At 45.9% G+C, this 21,355-nt stretch overlaps 2 protein-coding genes across 6 annotated transcripts in view; one reads left to right on the top strand and one right to left on the bottom strand.

Moving 5' to 3' along the window:
• Positions 1–15,395, top strand: part of RNF10 (ring finger protein 10) — a 42,794-nt gene extending 27,399 nt beyond the window's left edge. For 2 of the 5 annotated variants that reach the window (XM_032168513.2, XM_058425218.1), the window contains exons 8-17: positions 1,165–1,290; positions 1,552–1,843; positions 2,030–2,163; positions 3,296–3,413; positions 3,652–3,753; positions 5,059–5,214; positions 8,829–8,929; positions 13,853–13,910; positions 14,014–14,172; positions 14,812–15,395. In XM_032168513.2, the coding sequence (XP_032024404.1) occupies positions 1,165–1,290; positions 1,552–1,843; positions 2,030–2,163; positions 3,296–3,413; positions 3,652–3,753; positions 5,059–5,214; positions 8,829–8,929; positions 13,853–13,910; positions 14,014–14,172; positions 14,812–14,888 (1,323 nt within the window). In that variant the 3' untranslated portion in view covers positions 14,889–15,395. Of the gene's footprint in view, positions 1–1,164; positions 1,291–1,551; positions 1,844–2,029; positions 2,164–3,295; positions 3,414–3,651; positions 3,754–5,058; positions 5,215–8,828; positions 8,930–13,852; positions 13,915–14,013; positions 14,173–14,811 lie in introns of those variants that run through there. The other 3 variants (XM_032168514.2, XM_058425219.1, XM_032168516.2) reach the window with 3 other exon arrangements.
• A 1,252-nt stretch (positions 15,396–16,647) lies between these two features.
• Positions 16,648–19,613, bottom strand: POP5 (POP5 homolog, ribonuclease P/MRP subunit). The gene is made up of 5 exons (XM_032168512.2): positions 19,554–19,613; positions 19,326–19,468; positions 17,980–18,129; positions 17,723–17,806; positions 16,648–17,621 (listed from the first exon to the last, which is right to left on the bottom strand). Exons 1-5 carry the CDS (start codon positions 19,571–19,573, stop codon positions 17,524–17,526), a joined length of 495 nt encoding a protein of 164 aa, XP_032024403.1. The 5' UTR covers positions 19,574–19,613; the 3' UTR covers positions 16,648–17,523.
• Positions 19,614–21,355: the final 1,742 nt, after the last annotated feature.

The raw sequence follows: 21,355 nt of genomic DNA, 5'->3' as shown, positions 1-21,355 counted from the left end.
AACTTTTGCTTTCTTCTTGTAATACATTGCAGCCATATTTGTTCAAATGCCATTACAGACATAAGAAAGGCTACATAGAATTAGAGCTGTCCAGGCTGAGGTAGAGTTAGCTAAACCCTTCCTACTACTCTGGACCTCTGTCTGAGCATAGTTTTTAAAAACTAGGTTAGTTTCATGTTCTTAGATTTCTGTTCTGGAAGTTTTTTGTATAGTGTTGTTAGTGTCAGATTCTCTTTTATTTATTTATTTTTAACTTTTAAGTTCCGGGGTACAAATGCAGGTTGTTACATAGGTAAACCTGTGTCATGGGGGTTTGTTATACAGATTTTCACCCAGGTATTAAGCTTAGTACCCATTAGTTATTTTTCCTGATCCCCTCCCTCCTCCCACTCTCCACCCTCTGATAGGCCTCAGTGTGTGTTCCCCTCTATGTGTCCATGTTTTCTCATCATTTAGCTCCCACTTAGAAGTGAGAACATGCGTGCGATATTTGGTTTTTCTTTTTTTTTTTGAGACAGAGTTTCGCTCTCGTTGCCCAGGCTGGAGTGCAGTGGCATGATCTCGGCTCATCACAACCTCTGCCTCCCAGGTTCAAGTGATTCTCCTGCCTCAGCCTCCTGAGTGGCAGGAATTACAGGCATGCCCCACCGTGCCTGGGTTATTTTGTATTTTTAGTAGAGATGGGGTTTCTCCATGTTGGTCAGGGTGGTCTTGAACTCCCACCCTCAGGTTATCCGCCCACCTCAGCCTCCCAAAGTGCTGGGATTACAGGCATGAGCCACCACACCCGGCCGTATGTGTCTTTACAGTAGAATGATTTATATTCCTTTGGCTATATACCCAGTAATAGGATTGCTGGGTGAAATTGTATTTCTGTCTTTAGGTCTTTGAGGAATCACCACACTGTCTTCCACAATGGCTGAACTAATTTACACTCCCCAGTGTCAGATTCTAAGCAGATTGCAATCCTTAGTGGGTATTGCATGCGTTTTGCTTCCTGTTTCCCTCAAAGTTGAGATATTTAAGCACCTAACTCCTTCCCATTGGGTCTTATTGCCTTTTAACTTTTCGTCCTGTTGAGAGGCCATTCTAAGCCTTTGCCCTTCAAGCTAAGTGTGTTTCTGGAAACTTAACCTTCTCTGGTGTTCTCTCTGGTCACGTTAGACTCGGGAAGAGGCTCTGTCGGGATTGGCTGGAAGCAGAGGGGAGGTCACTGGTGTTGTGGCTGCTCTGGAACAACTGGTGCTGATGGCTCCCTTGGCGAAGGACTCTGTTTTTCAACCCAGGAAGGTTAGTGTGTTCCTGTTACTAAGTGGCTGCCATTCCTCAAATGCTGCCATTGAGCTGGTAGGCATTACTGTGAGATCTTAACCTTCTCAAGAGAAGAGGGGACAAATGAGTATTTTCTGTATGCTTGTTATTAGTTCTTTCCCCGGGGTGTTAAATCAGTGAACACGACAGCCAAGATAAGCATCTAGGGAGCTTGGCTTTTAGGCCTACATTTGCCACATTGCTTTCGGAAAGCAAGAGATATACTTTCTGTTGACCTAGAGTTTGCTGCAACAGGGTGTGCTGGAGTATCTGTCTGCCTTCGATGAAGAAACCACGGAAGTTTGTTCTCTGGACACTCCTTCTAGACCTCTTGCTCTCCCTCTGGTAGAAGAGGAGGAAGCAGTGTCTGAACCAGAGGCTGAGGGGTTGCCAGAGGCCTGTGATGACTTGGAGTTAGCAGATGACAATCTTAAAGAGGGGACCATTTGCACTGAGTCCAGCCAGCGGGAACCCATCACCAAGTCAGGCTTCACATGCCTCAGCAGCTCTCCTTGTTACTACTTTTACCAAGGTGAGGGTGCCTGAAGAGAGGGCTGGGTTGCCACAGAGGTGTTTCAGAGGTGACCCAGTGCTCTAAGCAGAGGAGCGCCACTAGCTCCTGTGGCTTGGGTGGCTTGAGCCCTTGGGCATGGGGAGGGGTGGGGAGCCTTCTGGGGACTGGCCAAGACTGGTGTGTGATAGAGCCCCTTGTCCTCAGCGGAAGATGGGCAGCACATGTTCCTGCACCCTGTGAATGTGCGCTGCCTCGTGCGGGAGTACGGCAGCCTGGAGAGGAGCCCCGAGAAGATCTCAGCAACTGTGGTGGAGATTGCTGGCTACTCCATGTCTGAGGTGAGGCCTTCCTGTAGAAATGGAGGGTTGGGCAGCAGTATTCACCTAATCTCTTTGAGGTAGGCCGAGCCATCCTAAGTTCACAAACCTTCAAGGCCTTTAGTTCTTGTATTTTTAGTCTGTCAGTGATATTGCTGTGAATTCTTTGTAAGTGAAGTGTCCCCTCAGCATGCCAGGGTTCTGTTAAATCAGTTAGTGCTGTTCCCTGCTTCTCTGGTTCATTGATTGTAGTTTGGGGATGTAGATATTTCTTCCTTTTATTCAAGATGGAGTTTATTTGTGTTTCTTTTCCTCCTTATTGCTTGGAAGAAATGTCACAAATTTGTTGTAAGATTTAAAATTAGACTCTGAGTACTATAAATTTTTCATCAAACAATATGCAGAAAAAGAATAGAAATGAAAATAAATGGGCTGGATATGGTAGCTCACACCTGTAATCCCAGCACTTTTGGGAGGCCTACTCAGGCAGATTGCTTGAGGCTAGGAGTTTCAGACCAGCCAGGGCATTTCTACAAAAAATACAAAAAAAATTAGCTGGGTGCGATGATGTGCACCTGTAGTCCCAGCTCCTCAGGAGGCTAAGGCAGAAGGATCACCTGAGCCGGGGAGATCAAGTCTGCAGTGAGCCGGCCTGGGCGACGGAGCAAGACCATGTCTCAGAAAAAAAAAAAAAAAGAAAAAATTGGGCTTCATTTTTTACTATTTCAGGCCAAGTGTCTTTCAATAGGGAGATCTGCTTTATCTTCCTTCCCAGTTATTCTGTCAGTGGTTCTCAGGTTTTTTCTGTTCTGTTTTTCTGCCAACAAATAACTTTTTATCTTCTGTGTTCGTCCCCCTCAGCTGTGGGCCCTTGAAAAATCAGAAACAGTTGATGGGCTTTAGATTATTTGTTGCCGGACTCAGTTCACTCCTTTGCAGTACAAACCAAAAATAACTGGATTTGGTTGCTTATTCCACCTTGCTGTAGGTTGACAGTTTCTCTTTGGCTTTTCAAAATGAGGATGATTGAGCACTACTGTTTCCAGCCCCAGTGCTGGCTGTATTATGTATATATTGTTGGATATCGGGGTTAGGACCCCCTGCTTTCAGTTAGGCTTTCTTTTGTTGAGTATTGGTCCTTTTTCCAATGTAGGATGTTCGACAGCGTCACAGATATCTCTCTCACTTGCCACTCACCTGTGAGTTCAGCATCTGTGAACTGGCTTTGCAACCTCCTGTGGTCTCTAAGGAAACCCTAGAGATGTTCTCAGGTGAGAATGCCCCTGCTCTGCTTCTCTTTATAGTAGGGTTCAGGGATTCTTGTGGCTAGAAACCCAGTGGGGGAGGAAACTTATGGAACTGTATCATGAGTCTTAGTACCTCCTAAACACTTCATCTGTTCATCTAGTCCAGCTGGGCCTACTGGTGTGGGCCTAGCTGCAAATACTGGGAGGAGGTAATGACCAGGTTGTCCTGGGTCTACCTCTTTACAACTTGACCAATCCGCAGATGACATTGAGAAGAGGAAACGTCAGCGCCAAAAGAAGGCTCGGGAGGAACGCCGCCGAGAGCGCAGGATTGAGATAGAGGAGAACAAGAAACAGGGCAAGTGTAAGTTCAGGAACTTTAATCTTTGACTAGTACTGCTGTACATCATTGTATGGAACTCTGTGTCTGGGACCCAGGACCAGAACTTAGCCACTTGTTTTCTTCAGCTTTTAATTGTGAATCATGAGAGCACCTCCTTAATAGGCTTGCTTGCAAATATAATGAGTTAATATGGGTCAAAGTGCCTAGCACATAGTAAGGATTAAGGTGAAATTCAGCCTTGGTAATAGTGGGTGATATAAACCTGTTCCAGAGATGGGAATTGGGGCTTCGCTAAGAATGCTGGGGGCCATCGTTCCCCGTGCTCTCTGGATCACTGACCTGACCTCTGACTCTTTATGAAAGGGGACAGCTATACACAGCAAGTCTGCCAGGTGGGTCTGATAAGATGGAAACTTTGATAGACTAGGAAGTACAGGAAGTTGGATTTAAGAGATCTTTCGTAGCAGTAAGCGCACAGCCTTTTGATCTGGTTCTCCAAAATAAGTTTCATTGAATCCAGGGTATTAGTGTAACATGAGGTCCCATTATCCACTAGAAACAAGGAATTGAGTCCTTGGTCTAGAAAAGGACTTCGGTGTTTTGACTCTATATGGCATGGAAACATATGTTTTATATCTCAAGTGGGGTATGTGTATACTTGGGGTCCCAACACTGTGTAGGTGTTTGGCACATGTCCTGAACTTTGAGAAGACTGATATTTCAGGAATAGGATTTTTCGTTTTAACCTTTTTATTATGGAAATATCAAGACAAGTAGAACAGTGTAATTAACCCTCGTGTTTGTTACCCAGCCTCAATTATGAATAGTTAGAACAAGGTTAACTATATTAAACAAAGACATTATAGAAGGACAGTTATTGTAAATTTGGGTTTTAGCTTCTGTCTGCATCCTCTAGACCTTTGGGGGTACGCATGTATGATGTCCTCAACTGTTGGAAACTATTTGAAAAATTCAGGCCAGGTGTGGTGGCTCACGTCTGTAATCCCAACACTTTGGGAGGCCAAGGTGGGCAGATCACTTGAGCTCAGGAGTTCAAGACCAGGCTGGGCAACATGGTGAAACCCCATCTCTTTAAAAATTCAAAAAATTAGCTGGGTGTGGTGGCACGTGCGTGTGATCCCGGCTACTCAGGAGGCTGAGGTGGGAGGATTGCTTGAGCCTGGGAGGCAGAGGATGCAGTGAGCAGAGATCGTACCACTACACTCCAGCCTGGGTGACAGAGTGAGACCCCATCTCAAAAAAAAAAAAAAAAAAAATTTGAAGAGTTCTGTGAATGGGTTTACAAGGGTTATCTTTCCTTTGCAGACCCAGAAGTCCACATTCCCCTCGAGAATCTACAGCAGTTTCCTGCCTTCAATTCTTATACCTGCTCCTCTGATTCTGCTTTGGGTCCCACCAGCACCGAGGGCCATGGGGCCCTCTCCCTTTCTCCTCTCAGCAGAAGTCCAGGTTCCCATGCAGGTAAACAGGTGAAATTTAATGAATTCACTCATCAGCTAGACCTTATGCAAAGCTTTGGTGTCTGAGTTTACAACCCCGGCCCACTCAGCATGGTGTGGACTTCAGGGGCATAACCTTACTTTGGTAGTCCTGAGGTACATCAAATTCTTAACATTTATTCATCCTTCTCACTTGCTATACTGACTGCTTTACCCTGTCAGCTTCTAAGCACCTCAAGGAGCTCTTTAGGCAGGATAGTTGAACCTGGATTCTGCCCTTTGACCCACCTGTTTTTGTTTCTAGTTTTTATGTTTGAGATACTCCCCTGTATGCCTAAACATCTTTGTACATGTCTCTTTATTGTAGCATCGTTTTAATAGCTCAAAAAAAAAAAAAAAAACAGTTTAGAAAGCCTACCAATAAGAAAATGACTAAATTATAGTATTTATACTGTAAAATATTTCACACCAGAAGACTGGGCACGGTGGCTCATGCCTGTAATCCCAGCACTTTGGGAGGCCAAGGCGGGTGGATCACGAGGTCAGGAATTCAAGACCAGCCTGACCAACACGGTGAAACCCTGTCTCTACTGAAAATACAAAAATTAGCTGGGCATGGTGGCAGGCGCCTGTAGTCCCAGCTACTTGGGAGGCTGAGGCAACAGAATTGCTTGAACCTGGGAGGCGGAGGTCGCAGTGAGACGAGGTTGTGCCACTGGACTCCAGCCTGGGCAACAGAGTGAGACTTTGTCTCTCAAAAAAAAAAAAAAAAAAAAAAAAAAATTCACACCTGTTAAAGCAGGGAATATAGTTCTTCTATTCACATACTAATGGGAAGATAAAACTAATTTGTAGAACAAAAATAAATGTTTGTGGGTTTAAAAAAACACCACCACCACCACAAAACTAAAGCATTTCATTATGGGTTTTTTTTTTGAGATGGAGTCTAGCTCTGTCACCCAGGCTGGAATGCACTGGTACAATCTCAGCTAACTGCAACCTCTGCCTCCCGGGTTCAAGCGATTCTCCTGCCTCAGCCTCATGAGTAGCTGGGATTACAGGTGTGCGTCACCATGCCTGGCTAATTTTTGTATTTTTAGTAGAGATAGCGTCTCTCCACGTTGGTCAGGCTGATCTCGAACTCCTGGCCTCAAGTGTTCTGCCTGCCTCAACCTCCCAAAGTGCTGGGATTGCAGGTGGGAGCTGCTGTGCCCAGCCTGTTTGTTTTTAAGAGAGAGGGTCTTGCTCAGTGCTGTGGTGCAATCGTAGCTCACTGTAGTCTTGAACTCCTGGGCTCAAGTGATCTCCTGCCTGAGCCTCCCAGAGTGCTGGGATTGCAGGTGTGAACCACTGCACCTGGCCAAGAGAGATACTTTTTGATGCTTACGACTGATTTCTCAGGCATTCTTGTTTTGTTTTGTTTCGTTTTAGACAGAGTTTCGCTCTTGTTGCCCAGGCTGGAGTGCAATGGTGCAATCTTGGCTTACTGCAACCTCCACCTCCTGGGTTCAAGCGATTCTCCTGCCTCAGCCTCCAAGTAGCTGGGATTACAGGCATGCGCCACCACGCCTGGCTAATTTTGTATATTTAGTAGAGACAGGGTTTCTCCATGTTGGTCAGGCTAGTCTCTAACTCCCGACCTCAGGTGATCCGCCAGCAGACCTCAGGTGATCCGCCGACCTCAGGTAATCCACCTGCCTTGGCCTCCCAAAGTCCTGGGATTACAGGCGTGAACCACCGTGCCTGGCCTCTGTCGGGCATTCTTAAAGTGTCCATCATTGGAATATTTAAAACTTTTGGTGACCATTTTGTTCATATGCATATCATTTTGCAGATTAGGAACCTGTGGCTGAGGCAGGTACTTAGTGGCAAGAACTGGGATTAGAACCTGGTTCTTGAGGACTGCACTACTGTGACGCTCTTCTGTTTAACTGAAAAAGGAGCACACGAAGGACTATGGCAGATCATTAAATACATTATTTGTGATACGCTTTTTTTTTTTTTTGAGACAGGGTCTCACTCTGTCGCCCAAGCTGGAGTACAGTGGCACAATCTCGGCTCACTGCAACCTCTGCATCCCAGGTTGAAGCAATTCTTGTGCCTCAGCCTCCCGAGTAGCTGGGATTACAGGCATGCACCACCATACCCTGCTAATTTTTGTATTTTTAGTAGAGATGGGGTTTCGCCATGTTGGCCAGGTTGGTTTCAAACTCATGGCCTCAAGTGATCCGCCTGCCTCGGCCTCCCAATGTGCTGGGATTACAGGCCTGAGCCACTGTGCCCAGCCTATCTGTGATACCAAGATTGTGTTTTCACATAGTGTCTTTTCTGAAAGCTGCTTTTTGTTTTGTTTTGTTTTGGACGGAGTCTCACTCTGTCGCCCAGGCTGGAGTGCAGTGGTGCAATTTTGGCTCACTGCAACCTCCCCCTCGAGGGTTCAAGCGATTCTCCTGCCCCAGCCTCCCGAGTAGCTGGGACTACAGTGCGTGCCACCATGCCTGGCTAATTTTTTGTATTTTTAGTAGAGATGGGGTTTCACCGTGTTAGCCAGGATGGTCTCGATCTCCTGACCTTGTGATCTGCCTGCCTCGGCCTCCCAAAGTGCTGGGATTACAGGCGTGAGCCACACCCAGCCTTTTTTTTTTTTTTTTTTAAGAGTTTTGCTCTATCACCCAGGCTGGAGCACAGTGGCATGATCTCGGTTCACTGCAGCCTCCACTCCCCAGGTTCAAGTGATTCTCCTGCCTCAGCCTCCCAAGTAGCTGAGATTACAGGTGCCCGCCACCATGCCCAGCAAATTTTGTATTTTTAGTAGGGATAGGGTTTTGCCATGTTGGTCAGCCTGGTCTCGAACTCCTGACCTCAGGTGATCCACCCACCTCAGCCTCCCAAAGTGCTGAGATTATAGCGTGAGCCACCGCACCTGGCTTTTCTGAAAGTTTAAGCTTTTAATGTATTTAAACAAGAGCAATTGGTTGGACCTAGTAATAAGAGTGCTGACTGTGTGAGGGCCTGCTGCTGGGGGAGAGAATAGGGTCCCTCTCGTCCAGCACTGTTCAGGGCAGTGGATAGACTGATCTGTGGGAAGTGTTCAGCTCTAGTCAGAAAGGATAGAGAAGTGTATTACCTAGGGAGTATCGGGGAAAAGTTTGCATCATCGTGCTGGATCTTGTTGTGTCTTGGATTCTAATTGGATACTCCCAGGTCATAGTGTCTACTATCGGGAATGTAAAGGCTGAGCTGATTAAATTTTATCTTTTTCTTGGAGCTATTTCATCCTTGTAAAACCAGTCCCTGACAGTACCTATCCTTGAGAGCCAGCCTTTGTGGAAAGTGTAGCATTTCAAAAGCAAATACTTTTTCTTACAGTAGGAGTAGATTCTACCATGACTTCTAGAGTTACTGTAACCATGAAGCTTTTCCCTCTTCCTATACCGGTCACTGATTTCACTGGTGGTATTGTTGGCTTTTTAAGAACATGGGAGAGTTGAAAGTTGGATCAATGTTTGCTTTTTTTTTTTTTTTGAGGGGATGATTTGTAATTTTCCAGACCTGACTCAGGGCTCACTCATCTCTCTTGTTAAGGACATTCCTTGGAACGTGACGAATATAATCAGGTCTCTGGTTCCCTTTCAGACTTTCTGCTGACCCCTCTGTCACCCACTGCCAGTCAGGGCAGTCCCTCATTCTGCGTTGGGAGTCTGGAAGAAGACTCTCCCTTCCCTTCCTTTGCCCAGGTAAATCCTTTGCTTGTGAAGCAGCCCAGGGATATTTAACATGAACTCTGCTGCTCATTATTATGGGAACCTCCTCCAGGGATTGTTACCTCTCATTCTAATACGGCTGGACAAATTGAGTCATCTGATGGGTAGGAGGGAAGTTAACTGCCTGTCGGAGCTTTATGCAGCATGGAGTTGGCAGAGGGCAGATTATGTCATAGACGTCCCCTCTGTTGGAAAAGGAGAGACTTAACAGGCTAATGTTGCACTGACTAATAATCATGGGAGGCATTCTTAAGAGGAGAAAGCTCGTGGATTTATTTCTCAGATGTTACTGTAGACGTACCCAGGAAAGAGGCCAAGAATAGCTGAGGGAGAATCACTGTTTAGAATATTTTAAAAATCATTTGATACTTGTGTACTGGATACTATTGTAGGGGCTGGGGATACAGCATCAATTTTAACTGGTCTCTGGTTCTAGGACCTCTCATTCAGGTGGTATTTGTCTGTTACATAAAATAAGCCATTTCTCTTCACTTTGAGAGGGGAAGATTTCCTTGGTTATACTGCACCTAGCCAAAGCAGCTTCCTTGGAGCTGGGTGGGGGAACGATAGGCTAGTGAGGCTTGCTGTGAAACCACTTTGTTAATCTCTAAGATAACAAGCTAATACTCAGCATTCCTGCATTCAGATAAGTGAGGAAGATGGATGGACAGCTTGACATGTGCCCATGTAAGAAGTCCGTATAAACTTCTTTGAGGCTAGTGTAGAATCATTATCTTGACAGTTCTTTTTTTTATTTTTATTTTTATTTTTTTTGAGATGGAGTCTTGCTCTGTCCCCTAGGCTGGAGTTCTGTGGCACGATCTCGGCTTACTGCAAGCTCCGCCTCCCAGGTTCACGCCATTCTCCTGCCTCAGCCTCCCGAGTAGCTGGGATTACAGGCGTCTGCCACCACACCCGGCTAATTTTTTGTATTTTTAGTAGAGACAGGGTTTCACCATGTTAGCTAGGATGGTCTCAATCTCCTGACCTTGTGATCTGCCTGCCTCAGCCTCCCAAAGAGCTGGGATTACAGGTGTGAGCCACCACGCCCGGCCATTGACAGTTCTTTAGAGCAGTTGATATGGATCTTTCTTATGTAATTATAGTAGTTTGCACTGAGAAATAAGCAAGAATTGAGCTTTGGTAAGGAGGGTTCCGAAGTCAAGGAACATGAAATAATTGTGGGGTTGAGGTGAGAAGAGAGGGGGATCCTGAAAATTAACTGCTGGACTTCAGAGGTGATTAACAAGTGGCTCCCAGGAGTTATGCCAAATACTTAAGTTTTTTTTTTTTTTCTGAGATGAAGTCTTGCTCCTCTCCCTGAGGCTGGAGTGCAGTGGTGTGATCTTGGCTCACTGCAACCTCCACCTCCCAGGTTCAAGCGATTCTCCTGCCTCAGCCTCCCGAGTAGCTGGGGTTGGGTTACAGGCGCCTGTCACCATGCCTGGCTAATTTTTTTTTTTTTTTTTTTTGAGACGGAGTCTCGCTCTGTCGCCCAGGCTGGAGTGCAGTGGTGCAATCTCAGCTCACTGCAAGCTCCGCCTCCCAGGTTCACGCCATTCTCCTGCCTCAGCCTCTCTGAGTAGCTGGGACTACAGGCACCCGCCACCATGCCCGGCTAATTTTTTGTATTTTTAGTAGAGATGGGGTTTCACCATGGTCTCGATCTCCTGACCTCGTGATCCACCCGCCTCGGCCTCCCAAAGTGCTGGGATTACAAGCGTGAGCCACCGCGCCCGGCCTCCCGGCTAATTTTTGTATTTTTAGTAGAGACAGGGTTTTACCATGTTGGCCAGGCTGGTCTAGAACTCCTGACCTCAGGTAATCCACCTGCCTCGGCCTCCCAAAGTACTGGGATTACAGGCATGAACCACTGCGCCCCGCCGTTTTTTTTTTTTTTTTTTGAGGAGTCTCGCTCTTTCACCCAGGCTGGAGTGCAGTGGCGCGATCTCGGCTCACTGCAGGCTCCGCCCCCCGGGGTTCACGCCATTCTCCTGCCTCAGCCTCCCGAGTAGCTGGGACTACAGGCGCCCGCCACCTTGCCCGGCTAATTTTTTTGTATTTTTAGTAGAGACGGGGTTTCACCGTGTTAGCCAGGATGGTCTCGACCTCCTGATGTCGTGATCCGCCCGCCTCGGCCTCCCAAAGTGCTGGGATTACAGGCGTGAGCCACCGTGCCCGGCTTTTTTTTTTTTTTTTAACTAGGCTTTATTGCTATTGCTCTTTTCCTTTCAACTTTATTTTGAAAAACAGAGTTGAAAGAATAGTATTAGGAACACTTGCACTTTTGACCTAGATTCACTAATTGTTATTATTTTGCTGTTATATATTTGCTTTCTCTTTTTTCTGTATTGAAAAGAAGTTGCAGATATCATGAATGATACTTTACCACTAAGTACTTAGGAGATACATGCCAAAGAAAGTGGGATATTCGCCTATAGAACCACAATGATCACATTAGAGAAATTCCACTGCCACAATAATACCTAATATGGTGCATATTTATATCTCCCCATTTGTCTCAGTGTCCTTTATTTTCAACTCAGGGCAGAATCCCGTACTCCCTGCATTTAGTTGTCAAGTCTCCTTAGTGTCCTTTGATCTATAACCGTTCCTTTGCCCATATCCCCTCTTTTTTCTTTTCCCTTCCCTGGCCAGTTGTTTTATAGAATATCCTACAGTTTGGACTTGTATGATTTCTAATGAATGGATTCAGGTTAAACATTTAAACATTTTGGTAAGAATAAAACATAGGTGACATTTTGATTACCTTTTAAGAGTAAAACAATTCACATGTCAAACTATTTGGATACTGTCTCAGTCCATTTGTGTGACTATAAAAGATTACCCGAGGCCGAGTCATTAATCAAAAAAAAAAAAAAAAAGTTTATTTGGCTCATGACTGTGCTGGCTGGAGGACTGGGCATCTGGTGAGTGCCTCAGGCTGCTTCCACTCATGGTACACGAAGTGAAGGGGTCCCTGCTTGTGAAGAGATCACATGGCAAGAGAGGAAGCAAGGAGGGGAGGAGGTGCCAGGCTGTCTTAAACAACTGTGTTCCTGTGCCCAGTTTCAAAATAGCCTTCAGCCAAGCTATTGAAGCAGCCTTTGTGAAACTGGACACACCAGCTACTTCAGATCCCTTCTGTGGTAAGGGCAGAGGTTGGAGTGCCCAGGGCTGTCAAACACACATGTACTGCCATTCCCACTTGGATCCAGTGGCAGACATCACTCATCAGCTCTTTCAGGAATGAATGCAAGAATAGGTCTTCCATCCCCCAGGGAGGGCATTAATCTGTTCATGAGGGGTCCACTCCCATGACCCAAACACCTCCCATTAGGTCCCCACTTCCAACATTGGGGATCAGATTTTAACATGAGGCTTGGGAGGGTCAAACGTCTAAACCATAAGAGACCCAAACTCCTAGAGACAAAGGGAGAAGTTCACCAAAGTGGAACATAATGAAGAAAGGTTATTGAATGAAATCGGCATCTGCCAACACAAACTCATCTTGAGTAATAGGCATTCCTCACTTTGGAATATATGATTTAAGGACAAGGCATCCCTGCTTGAACCCCATGGGGTTTGTCTCTTGATATTTTTCCAGGAATAAAATGTTCCCTGCCTTTTAAGTGGCATATTTGCAGTTGGGGCTCATAGTGGCCTTCAGCAGTTACAAAGCTGGCCTTGGCCAAGTAGAATGAAAATTCCTCAGGGGCATGAGGATTGTTCTGATTTTATTGTCCTTGCAGGAATTTTACTGGCCTGTGGTTAGATCTGAAAGTTAATGATTAAGGAGCTATTGGAAAAGCAGACTAAAAGGTAGTCAGGGGCTGTTGAAGCAGTGTCAGGAGAGAGTTTAATTAGTTTTCATGGTTTTAGGTAACTGAAGTTTAGTAGCCATGTGGTTTAAAACTGGAGGGTACTTGGCTGAGCACGGTGTCTCATGCCTGTAATCCCAGCACTTTGGGAGGCCAAGACCTGAGGTCAGGAGTTCGAGACCAGCCTGACCAACATGGAGAAACCCCGTCTTTACTAAAAATACAAAAATTAGCCGGGCATGGTGGTGCATGCCTATAATCCCAGCTACTGAGGAGGATGAGGCAGGAGAATCAATTGAAGCTGGGAGGCAGAGGTTGCGGTAAGCCAAGATTTGTGCCATTGCACTCCGCCTGGGCAACAAGAGCGAAACTCCATCTCAAACAAAACAAAAAAAACTGGAGGGTACTAGGCCGGGCACAGTGGCTTACGCCTATAATCCCAGCACTTTGGGAGGCCAAGGTGAGTGGATTAACTGAGGTCAGGAGTTCAGGATCAGCCTGGCCAACATGGTGAAACCCCGTCTCTACTAAAAAAAAATCCAAAAATTAGCCAGGTGGGTGCCTGTAATCCCAGCTACTTGGGAGGCTGAGACAGAATTGCTTGAACCCGGGAGGCACAGGTCGCAGTGAGCCAATATTGTGCTATTGCACGCCAGCCTGGGCAACAAGAGCGAAACTGTCTAAAAAAAACTGGAGGGTACTACCCACTGCTTTCTCAGACAGATTGATGTTTTTAGGGGTCCCAAGAAGGGCAGAAAAACTTACCAGAAAGTCAGAATTCCCAATTTGAGGGTCTCAGTAAGAATCTCTTATGCCTTCTATGCAGTGTTCTTTATACCATTTCCTAAGGAACAAACAGCTTATGGTTTACTACCTTGTGGGTTTCATTGCCATTTCCATTAGCCGGGATATAGAGGACATGACTAGAACAGTGTGTTAAGGAGAGAAGTACCTGGAAAATATTTTCAAAGGTGATAGTTGGTTCTGTGCCTCTCTAGTCAGTCAAGGTAGGTCTGAAAAAGAAGTCGGACCAGCTACTTAAATTCTCTCCCCCACTTCTTTCCCACTTTGGCAGATGCTGAGGGTTGGAAAAGCAAAAGCAGATGTGTGGCCCAAAACTGCTCCAAAGAAAGGTGAGGATGGTCCGCTGGTGAAGGGGGAGTTTGGCTCCTTTCCATAAAAGGCTGTTTCTAGAAAAAGAGTTGTTTCTATAGTTTTAACACTAGTATTTTTTAGATGAGAACAGCTTAGTTCCTCCTGCCCCTGTGGACAGCGATGGGGAGAGTGATAATTCAGACCGTGTTCCTGTGCCCAGTTTTCAAAATTCCTTCAGCCAAGCTATTGAAGCAGCCTTCATGAAACTGGACACACCAGCTACTTCAGATCCCCTCTCTGGTAAGGGCAGAGGCTGGAGTGCCCAGGGTTGTCAAACATACTACACATGTACTGCCATTCCCGCCTCGATTCAGTGGCAGACATCACTAATTAGGCTCTTTCCCTTCTGAACCCTTCAGCACACTCTAGTGTCATTTAAATAATACTCCATTTGGTATGTCAGATAGGACCTATTTGCCACCCCAGAGTAATTGATGATGCCTGAAAGTGAAATTCTGAGGAACTCTTCCAAGATACAGTGGGGTGTACAACCTGTATCCTTTAGAATCTTGAGTTGGTACACGGTGGCTAATTAGATGGAGAAGTCAGTCTCAAAGCCTGTTGCACTCTGTTCGTGACTAGACAAGAATCACATATGTATGGTGTGCTATGTGCCTAGCACTGTGCTAATTTTATTCTCCCAACAACCACATTAAATGGGTGTACCTCACGTTACAGATGGGGAAACTGAGATCCAGGGGGGTAAAAGTGACTTGCCCAAAGACACCCACTTGGTGTATACCAAGACTGGTATTGGCATCTAGGGCAGTCTAATTCCAGAGCCTCCAATCCCTACTCTGTGACTCTCAGTAATGAAAACTGGCCAGGGGACAAGGGATGGCATTTTAAGTTAAGCTCTCTTTCTGTGTCTCCCTTTAGAAGAGAAAGGAGGAAAGAAAAGAAAAAAACAGAAACAGAAGCTCCTGTTCAGCACCTCAGTCGTCCACACCAAGTGACACTACTGGCCCAGGCTACCTTTTCCATCTGTTTTTTTTTGTTTTTGTTTTTTTCTCCCATGCTTTTGTTTGGCTGCTGTAATTTTTAAGTATTTGAGTTTGAACAGATTAGCTCTGGGGGGAGGGGGTTTCCACAATGAGGGGGAACCAAGAAAATTTTAAATACAGTGTATTTTCCAGCTTCCTTTCTTTACACCAAAATAAAGTATTGACACTCACAAGAGATCTCTTCCTACCAAGGTTTTTAGTTCATTGCCAGTTTAGTCTTTTTGACCCATGTGTAATCAATTTTTCTCAACCCAAAATAAGATTGAGTCCCTTTCAGATGCATTAGAGCAGTCCAGCCCAGAATGGCACACACTGCTCTGCTGTAGCATCATGTCAGGGCTTCCTGGGCTCAGCACACCTCTCAGTTTATCTTTTAAAAAAAACAGCTGAATCTTTACTACCTATTTAGTTCTCCTTGTTAAAGAAATGAGTGGGAATAAAATGGATTTAGGACACCCAGTTTGAATTGCAGTTTATTTTTTTTCTGACACATGGCCAGGCTGTGGTGCCAGCTTAATGGAGTAGGCTGTCCTTGGCACTTGCATGTGTGAAAGGAGGGTTTTGCCTCTTCTTGAGCATGGCTTGAGTTGGTAAGGAAAGCTGTAACTCACGAAGCCCTGAGACCTGCTACCCCTAAGATAGAGCTTGTTTTCAGTGACTGGCTTGAGTCATAGGAAGAGGAGTCTTGATACAGCTGCAGGAGAGCAGGGCCATCTGAAGCGGTAGCATTGCCACCATCTCCCTCTCATCTAGAGCAGTTTCCTTATGCCTTGGTTTGAGCTGAATTTGATGTGAATTCTTTTGCTGCTTAATAAAGTGACCTCTAGGTGCATTAGAATGCGAAGGCAAATAGTTGCAATAAATCACCTGCACAAGCAATGTAAGCTTTTTGTTTTGTTGAGTTCATTACAGGTAAGCTAGACAAGTTATTTCTTGAATAGGTTAACGTGACAGCTACTATGATATTGTGGGCTGTCTTTTTTGGTGTCAGGTTTAAATGGTTCTAGAGCTGGGCTTAGCTTTAACCTGCCATTTTAAAAGAAATCCTATCAGAAAATTTCTTGGATGGATGAGGGTGTTCTGGCCTCCAGATGAAGGGGGCATGTTGAAGCCAGAATCACCAGTATTTCTGTTAAATGTATATGGTACTTTCGGTCTCATCCATTGTATTATGGAGAAAACAGATCCCAGAAATGTCAGTAGGTAGCAGATCAAACCTGGATCACAAGTCTCCTGCCGTTCCTACTTCCTGTGAGTATGGCAGTCTGACTTGTCTTCAGGGTGGTAAGGCGCAATAAGGAAGAGCGGAACTACAAAAACTACCTTAAGTTCCTTAAGTGGGCAGCTGCTACATGACCATGCAGTAATGATGTCAGATGAGGCCAGCACCCCCATCCCCCACCCAACTGCAAAAGTTGCATTTTTTGTTTGAGACAGAGTCTCGCTCTAGCCCAGGCTGGAGTGCAGTGGTGCGATCTCGGCTCACTGCAAACTCCGTCTCCCGGGTTCACGCCATTCTCCTGCCTCAGCCTCCTGAGCAGCTGAGATTACAGGCACCTGCCACCATGCCCGGCTAATTTTTTGTATTTTTAGTGGAGACAGGGTTTCACCGTGTTAGGCAGGATGGTCTTGATCTGACCTCGTGATCCGCCCGCCTCAGCCTCCCAAAGTGCTGGGATTACAGGTGTGAGCCACCGCGCCCAGCCCAAAGTTGTATTTTTTAAGTTACTTGATTATTGGCAAGGAATCTGGTATCTGTAAGACTCTGTGGTTCAGTACTGAGATGGGCTAGAGATCTCTGCCAGTTCAGTTGCTGTGTCTCAACTAGTATTTCTATTCCAAATGACTTGGCTTGCTTAGGGCCCATCTTGGGGCCGGGGGTACAAAGCTTCAGGTAGAAGGCTAAGTATTGAAAATTTACGCCAGGCACAGTGGCTCACCCTTTAATCCCAGCACTTTGGGAGGCCGAGGCAGGCCGATCACTTGAGGCCAGGAGTTCAACGGCAGCCTAGCCAACATGGCAAAACCCCGTCTCTACTAAAAATACAAAAATTAGCCAGACGTGGTGCATGTCTGTAATCCCAGCTACTTGGAAGGCTGAGGTGGGAGAACTGCTTGAACCCAGGAGGCGGAGGTTGCAGTGAGCCGATACTGGGCCACTACACTCCAGCCTGGGTGATAGAGTGAGACTGTCTCAAAAAAAAAAAAGTTTAGTACCACATAGGGAGTCAGTCTTCCCACCAAGGCTAGGGATAGAGAACAGAGACTTGGCCAAGCATGGACTCCATAAGACCTTTTTGTAATATAAGTATGCTAAATGCCACGGAAACCAGATATATTTATTAAATCTACTCTTAGTCAAGCAATAAAGATGTCTACAGAATTCACAACCTGCAGCACTTCACCAGGGAATGCTAGGTAAAGGCAACTTCAGTTTAACTGAGTACTCCATTTCAAGTGGGTAATGTCCACTGGTTGGCAGCTATCCAGTTTGGAAAACGAAGATGCTGTTGCTACCCAGATTGTTCTGTTCAACAAGTGGGCCTGAAGCCTGAGCAGTGTAGTCAGCTGTGTGAGGAGCAGAGGTTCACTCCATTGCTTCTGCAGGCTCCTCACCTGACTCCTCCTCCTCCTCCTCTAGTAAGCAGCTTCTTGTCACAGACTTCTGGATAGCTTCCCGCTCTCCTGGAGAAGGCAGATAACAGGGATGAAAGATGTCTTTGGGAGTGATTTCTTCAGCTTAAGGTCAGTCACTGCTCAGTGGGCACTGGGCTAGTGTTGCTTACCTTCATCAGTGCAGTTCTGCAACAAGATCAACAGCTGTCTTCTGTTGTACTGAATTAGGAACTTCTGACATGTTCTTATTGTACCTGGCATGTGAGTTACTATGGTCAACAGCTTGTGAAAGGTCTTGACCTTACAGACTTTCAGAGGTAGGGGGAAGTGTCTTGTTAGCGGGACAGCAGGAAGACCCACCCACCAGTCTAGACTGAACTGTGAACGTGTCACCAGTTGAAAATCAGCCATACTACGTCACTCCTACCTCCCACATGTAACGTGTTGAAAAAGCATGGGTAACGGTGTCCTTTGTTCTCCAAGTACGTGATGAAGGGAAGAGCTGACCACACAAGCTGATAGAATTCTTTTCTGCATCGAAGTAGCACTATTCCAGTATAGGCATTGAGGTATCGAACTACAACAGGAAAAAAAAAACATTTTGGAAAACTTTTGCTGTGTGTGGTGGCTCACGCCTGTAATCCCAGCACTTTGGGAGGCTGAGGCAGGCAGATCACTTTTAAGTCAGGAGTTCGAGTCCAGCCTGGCCAACATGATGAAACCCCATCTCTACTAAAAATACAAAAATTAGCCAGGTGTGGTGGTGCACGCCTGTAATTCCAGCCACTCAGGAGGCTGAGGCATGAGAATCGCCTGAACCCAGGAGGCAGAGGCAGCAATGACCCCTGATCTTGCTGCTGCACTCCAGCAGCCTGGGCAACAGCGAGACTTCCTCGAAAAAAGGAAAACTTTGAAAACTGGAGTAACAGCCTACTATGTGCCAAAAGTATGTTGTAGGCAAGTGGCACGTAGGATCTATCAGCGAGTAAAAGAGAAAAGCCAAAACACCCACTGTGTTGCATACCACTCAGAACTGGTGAATGAATTTAGAATTTAAAATGCTTTCTAATTCACTAGTTAATTCAATAAATAGGAGCAGGTAGGAGGCGATCCATTTTAATTTAGGAAAAACCCCCACAAAACCCTTGCCTGAAAAACAGGCTGTTTTACTGCATTTGGGCTCTCTAATTCTTGTAGCAGTCAGCTCTGAGTCTCACCTGACTTAGGAGAGTTAAGCCTATCTGCATTTAACTCTCCAGAAGTCAATCTCAAGCAAGGTAAAAGACGGAACTAATTTTAAGTGGTGTGAAGGGCCCCTCTGTCCCAGCTCATCCTGTATTTACATATATTGACAATCATGTGTTCTGTACTTTACCAACTATTTAAGGGCTTTCCCGGGGGTACTTTTGACAATTTTTTTCCATGTGATGTTAATGTAATCGGTCATATAATAGCTCTTACTAGGCACTATACACAGCTTCCCTCATTTAATTCTCTATCCTATCAAATTCAGTCACAACCAATTACAGAAATTACCTGTCAAGCAGGTAAAAAGAGGCCTCTAGCTCAAAGCCCCACTGCCTTCGGGCCCCTCCTCTTAGCGCTCTGCTAATTTCGGACTCTCGCTTGGGGTCCCAGGCGCTTAAAGAGATACCTTACAAAAAACGGTGCACGGGCTTGGCCACTCGTGCCCCTTCTTTCTTCCTCCGGTGCCTGCCCCCTCCACATCCCGCCATCCTCCCGGGTCCCCCTCTTCCCCCAGCGCCCTTGCACCCGCGAAGCCGATGGAGCAGGCGGCTGCGCCGAAAGTTCCGTGCACCCTGGCGATCGTGTCCCGTACGAGGCTGCTCAGAACTCGGTCATCGAGGCTTAGGCGGCAGCGGGGGTCGTCAGACACCAGTTCGCAGAGCAGGTACCTGCGGCAGGCGAGAGGAAGGTGGACACTAGCGGGGCCGCGAGGACCCAGCACGGCAATGGTTGAGTCTGGAAGGGAATGCTTACCTGTGCTTGAACCGCACCATGGCTGCCTCCGCGCTCTCCTGGCCGGCGTGCAAACCGGATGTGAGTTCCGTCCGCGGCCAATGGGAAGCTTGCTTCCGCAGCCTTTCAGCCATTCAGAAAAGGAGACAGGATATTAGGGCGGAGCTAGAAAGTTGAGAGGCCGAAGTCTGTCAGCTCCCTCAAGCCCCGCCTAACTGCGTTTGTAAGCGCGCATGCGTCCTGCGGAGGGTCACTGACTAGTTTGAGGGATGAACCCCGAGATGGAGCGGCTTGCAGCTGTAATGGGTGGTTCTGCTGCACACCGAAGTTTACAATACTGTGTAGGATGCAGCCGCTGCCCCTGGGGCCCTGGGAACCTTGCAGCACAGTTATGTATGCGAGTATATTCTCTCCCCAAGGTGAACGGTGGAGATTTTGAGGGCAAGACCCTGCACCTCACAGCCCAGGGATTGACAAACGGGAAATCGGACCTTTATTTTCAGATTTGAGCTCAGTTTAATTCTTCCATACAGCTAAATATGCTATTGCTGTTTGGGCCTTTCAACAATCTTAGGGAGGCGAGTGTGCCGTCTCGTTTTTTGCTCGCAGAAACAATACGTGGTCATTGTGTTTTCCATTTCCGTTTACCTTTTTTTTTTTTTTTAACAGAAAAGCACAAAGAAGCAAATAAATTATAATCCCAGCACTGAGAGAGAATAACTGTTGTCGTGTAGTGTGTTTTCTTCTGTCATTTTCCCCCTGGGCCAGCGGTTCTCAAAGTGTCTTCTGGGGACCCCTGAGATTTTCTAAACTCACTCGATTTAGGAGTCCCCGAAGTCAAAATTACTAAGTAATTAGTAATTTAAAATTACTACAATAATACTAAGATGTTACTTGTCTTTTTCATTCTCTCAGAGTGAACAGTGAAGTTTTCCAGAGGCTGCTTGACGTGATGACATCACTGCTCTAGGAATTGTGTATTGTTTTTTAAACATTTCTCAACTTTAATATCCATAGTAAATATAACCCACAAAACTAAAAGCTCTTGGGCATCCTCAGTAACGTATGTAAAGGGGTCCTGAGACAGAGAAAACAGTTTGAGAACTATGCCCTCTGTTAAATTATGTTTTTTCTGTTATTTTCTTTTTAAGTATTTTTTAAAAATGTCTTATGGGGTATTACATAAGGTATATATTCTTAAGTGTACATCTCAATGAACTTTTACATATGGATAGACTTCTATAACCACCTCCAAAATTAAAGAGCATTTCCAGTATCCCAGAAGGTTCCCTGAGCCCTCTTCCAGTCAAATTCCTTACTGCTATCACTATTACCACTTCTACCCTGCTAGATTAATTTTGCCTGCTCTTAAACTTGTTATAAATGTTCTCCAGCATGTTTTCTTTTGTGTCTGGCTTCTTTTGCTCAACATGATTGTAAGATTGATTCCTGTTGTTTGGCTATATTTTCTTTTTTCTTTTTTTATTTTTAAGACAGAGTGTTGCTCTTGTTGCCTAGGCCGGAGTGAAATGGCACAATTTTGGCTGGCTGCAACCTCTGCCTCCTGAGTTCAAGCGATTCTCCTGCCTCAGCCTCCCGAGTAGCTGGGATTACAGGCACCTGCCACCACGACCAGCTCATTTTTGTATTTATTTATTTATTTTTTGAGACGGAGTCTCACTCTGTTGCCCAAGCTGGAGCACGATCTCAGCTCACTGCAACCTCTGCCTCCTGGATTGAGGCGATTCTCCTGCCTCAGCCTCCGGAGTAGCTGGGACTACAGGTGTGTGCCACCACAACTGGCTAATTTTTGTATTTTTAGT

This window comes from Hylobates moloch, unplaced genomic scaffold (genome assembly GCF_009828535.3).
Source record: "Hylobates moloch isolate HMO894 unplaced genomic scaffold, HMol_V3 SCAFFOLD_12, whole genome shotgun sequence".
Taxonomy (NCBI): Eukaryota; Metazoa; Chordata; class Mammalia; order Primates; family Hylobatidae; genus Hylobates; species Hylobates moloch.
Note: the sequence above shows the minus strand (reverse complement) of the source record. Positions and strands in the feature narration are given on the sequence as shown.

Excerpts from the sequence above, each read along its gene's own strand:
- POP5 (XM_032168512.2), bottom strand. The coding sequence starts at position 19,573 with ATGGTGCGGTTCAAGCACAG. Across the intron at positions 17,807-17,979 it reads CAACACGTTACATGTGGGAG|GTACAATAAGAACATGTCAG; the intron begins GTAGGAGTGACG and ends CTCACATGCCAG. Across the intron at positions 17,622-17,722 it reads GCAGAACTGCACTGATGAAG|GAGAGCGGGAAGCTATCCAG; the intron begins GTAAGCAACACT and ends TGCCTTCTCCAG.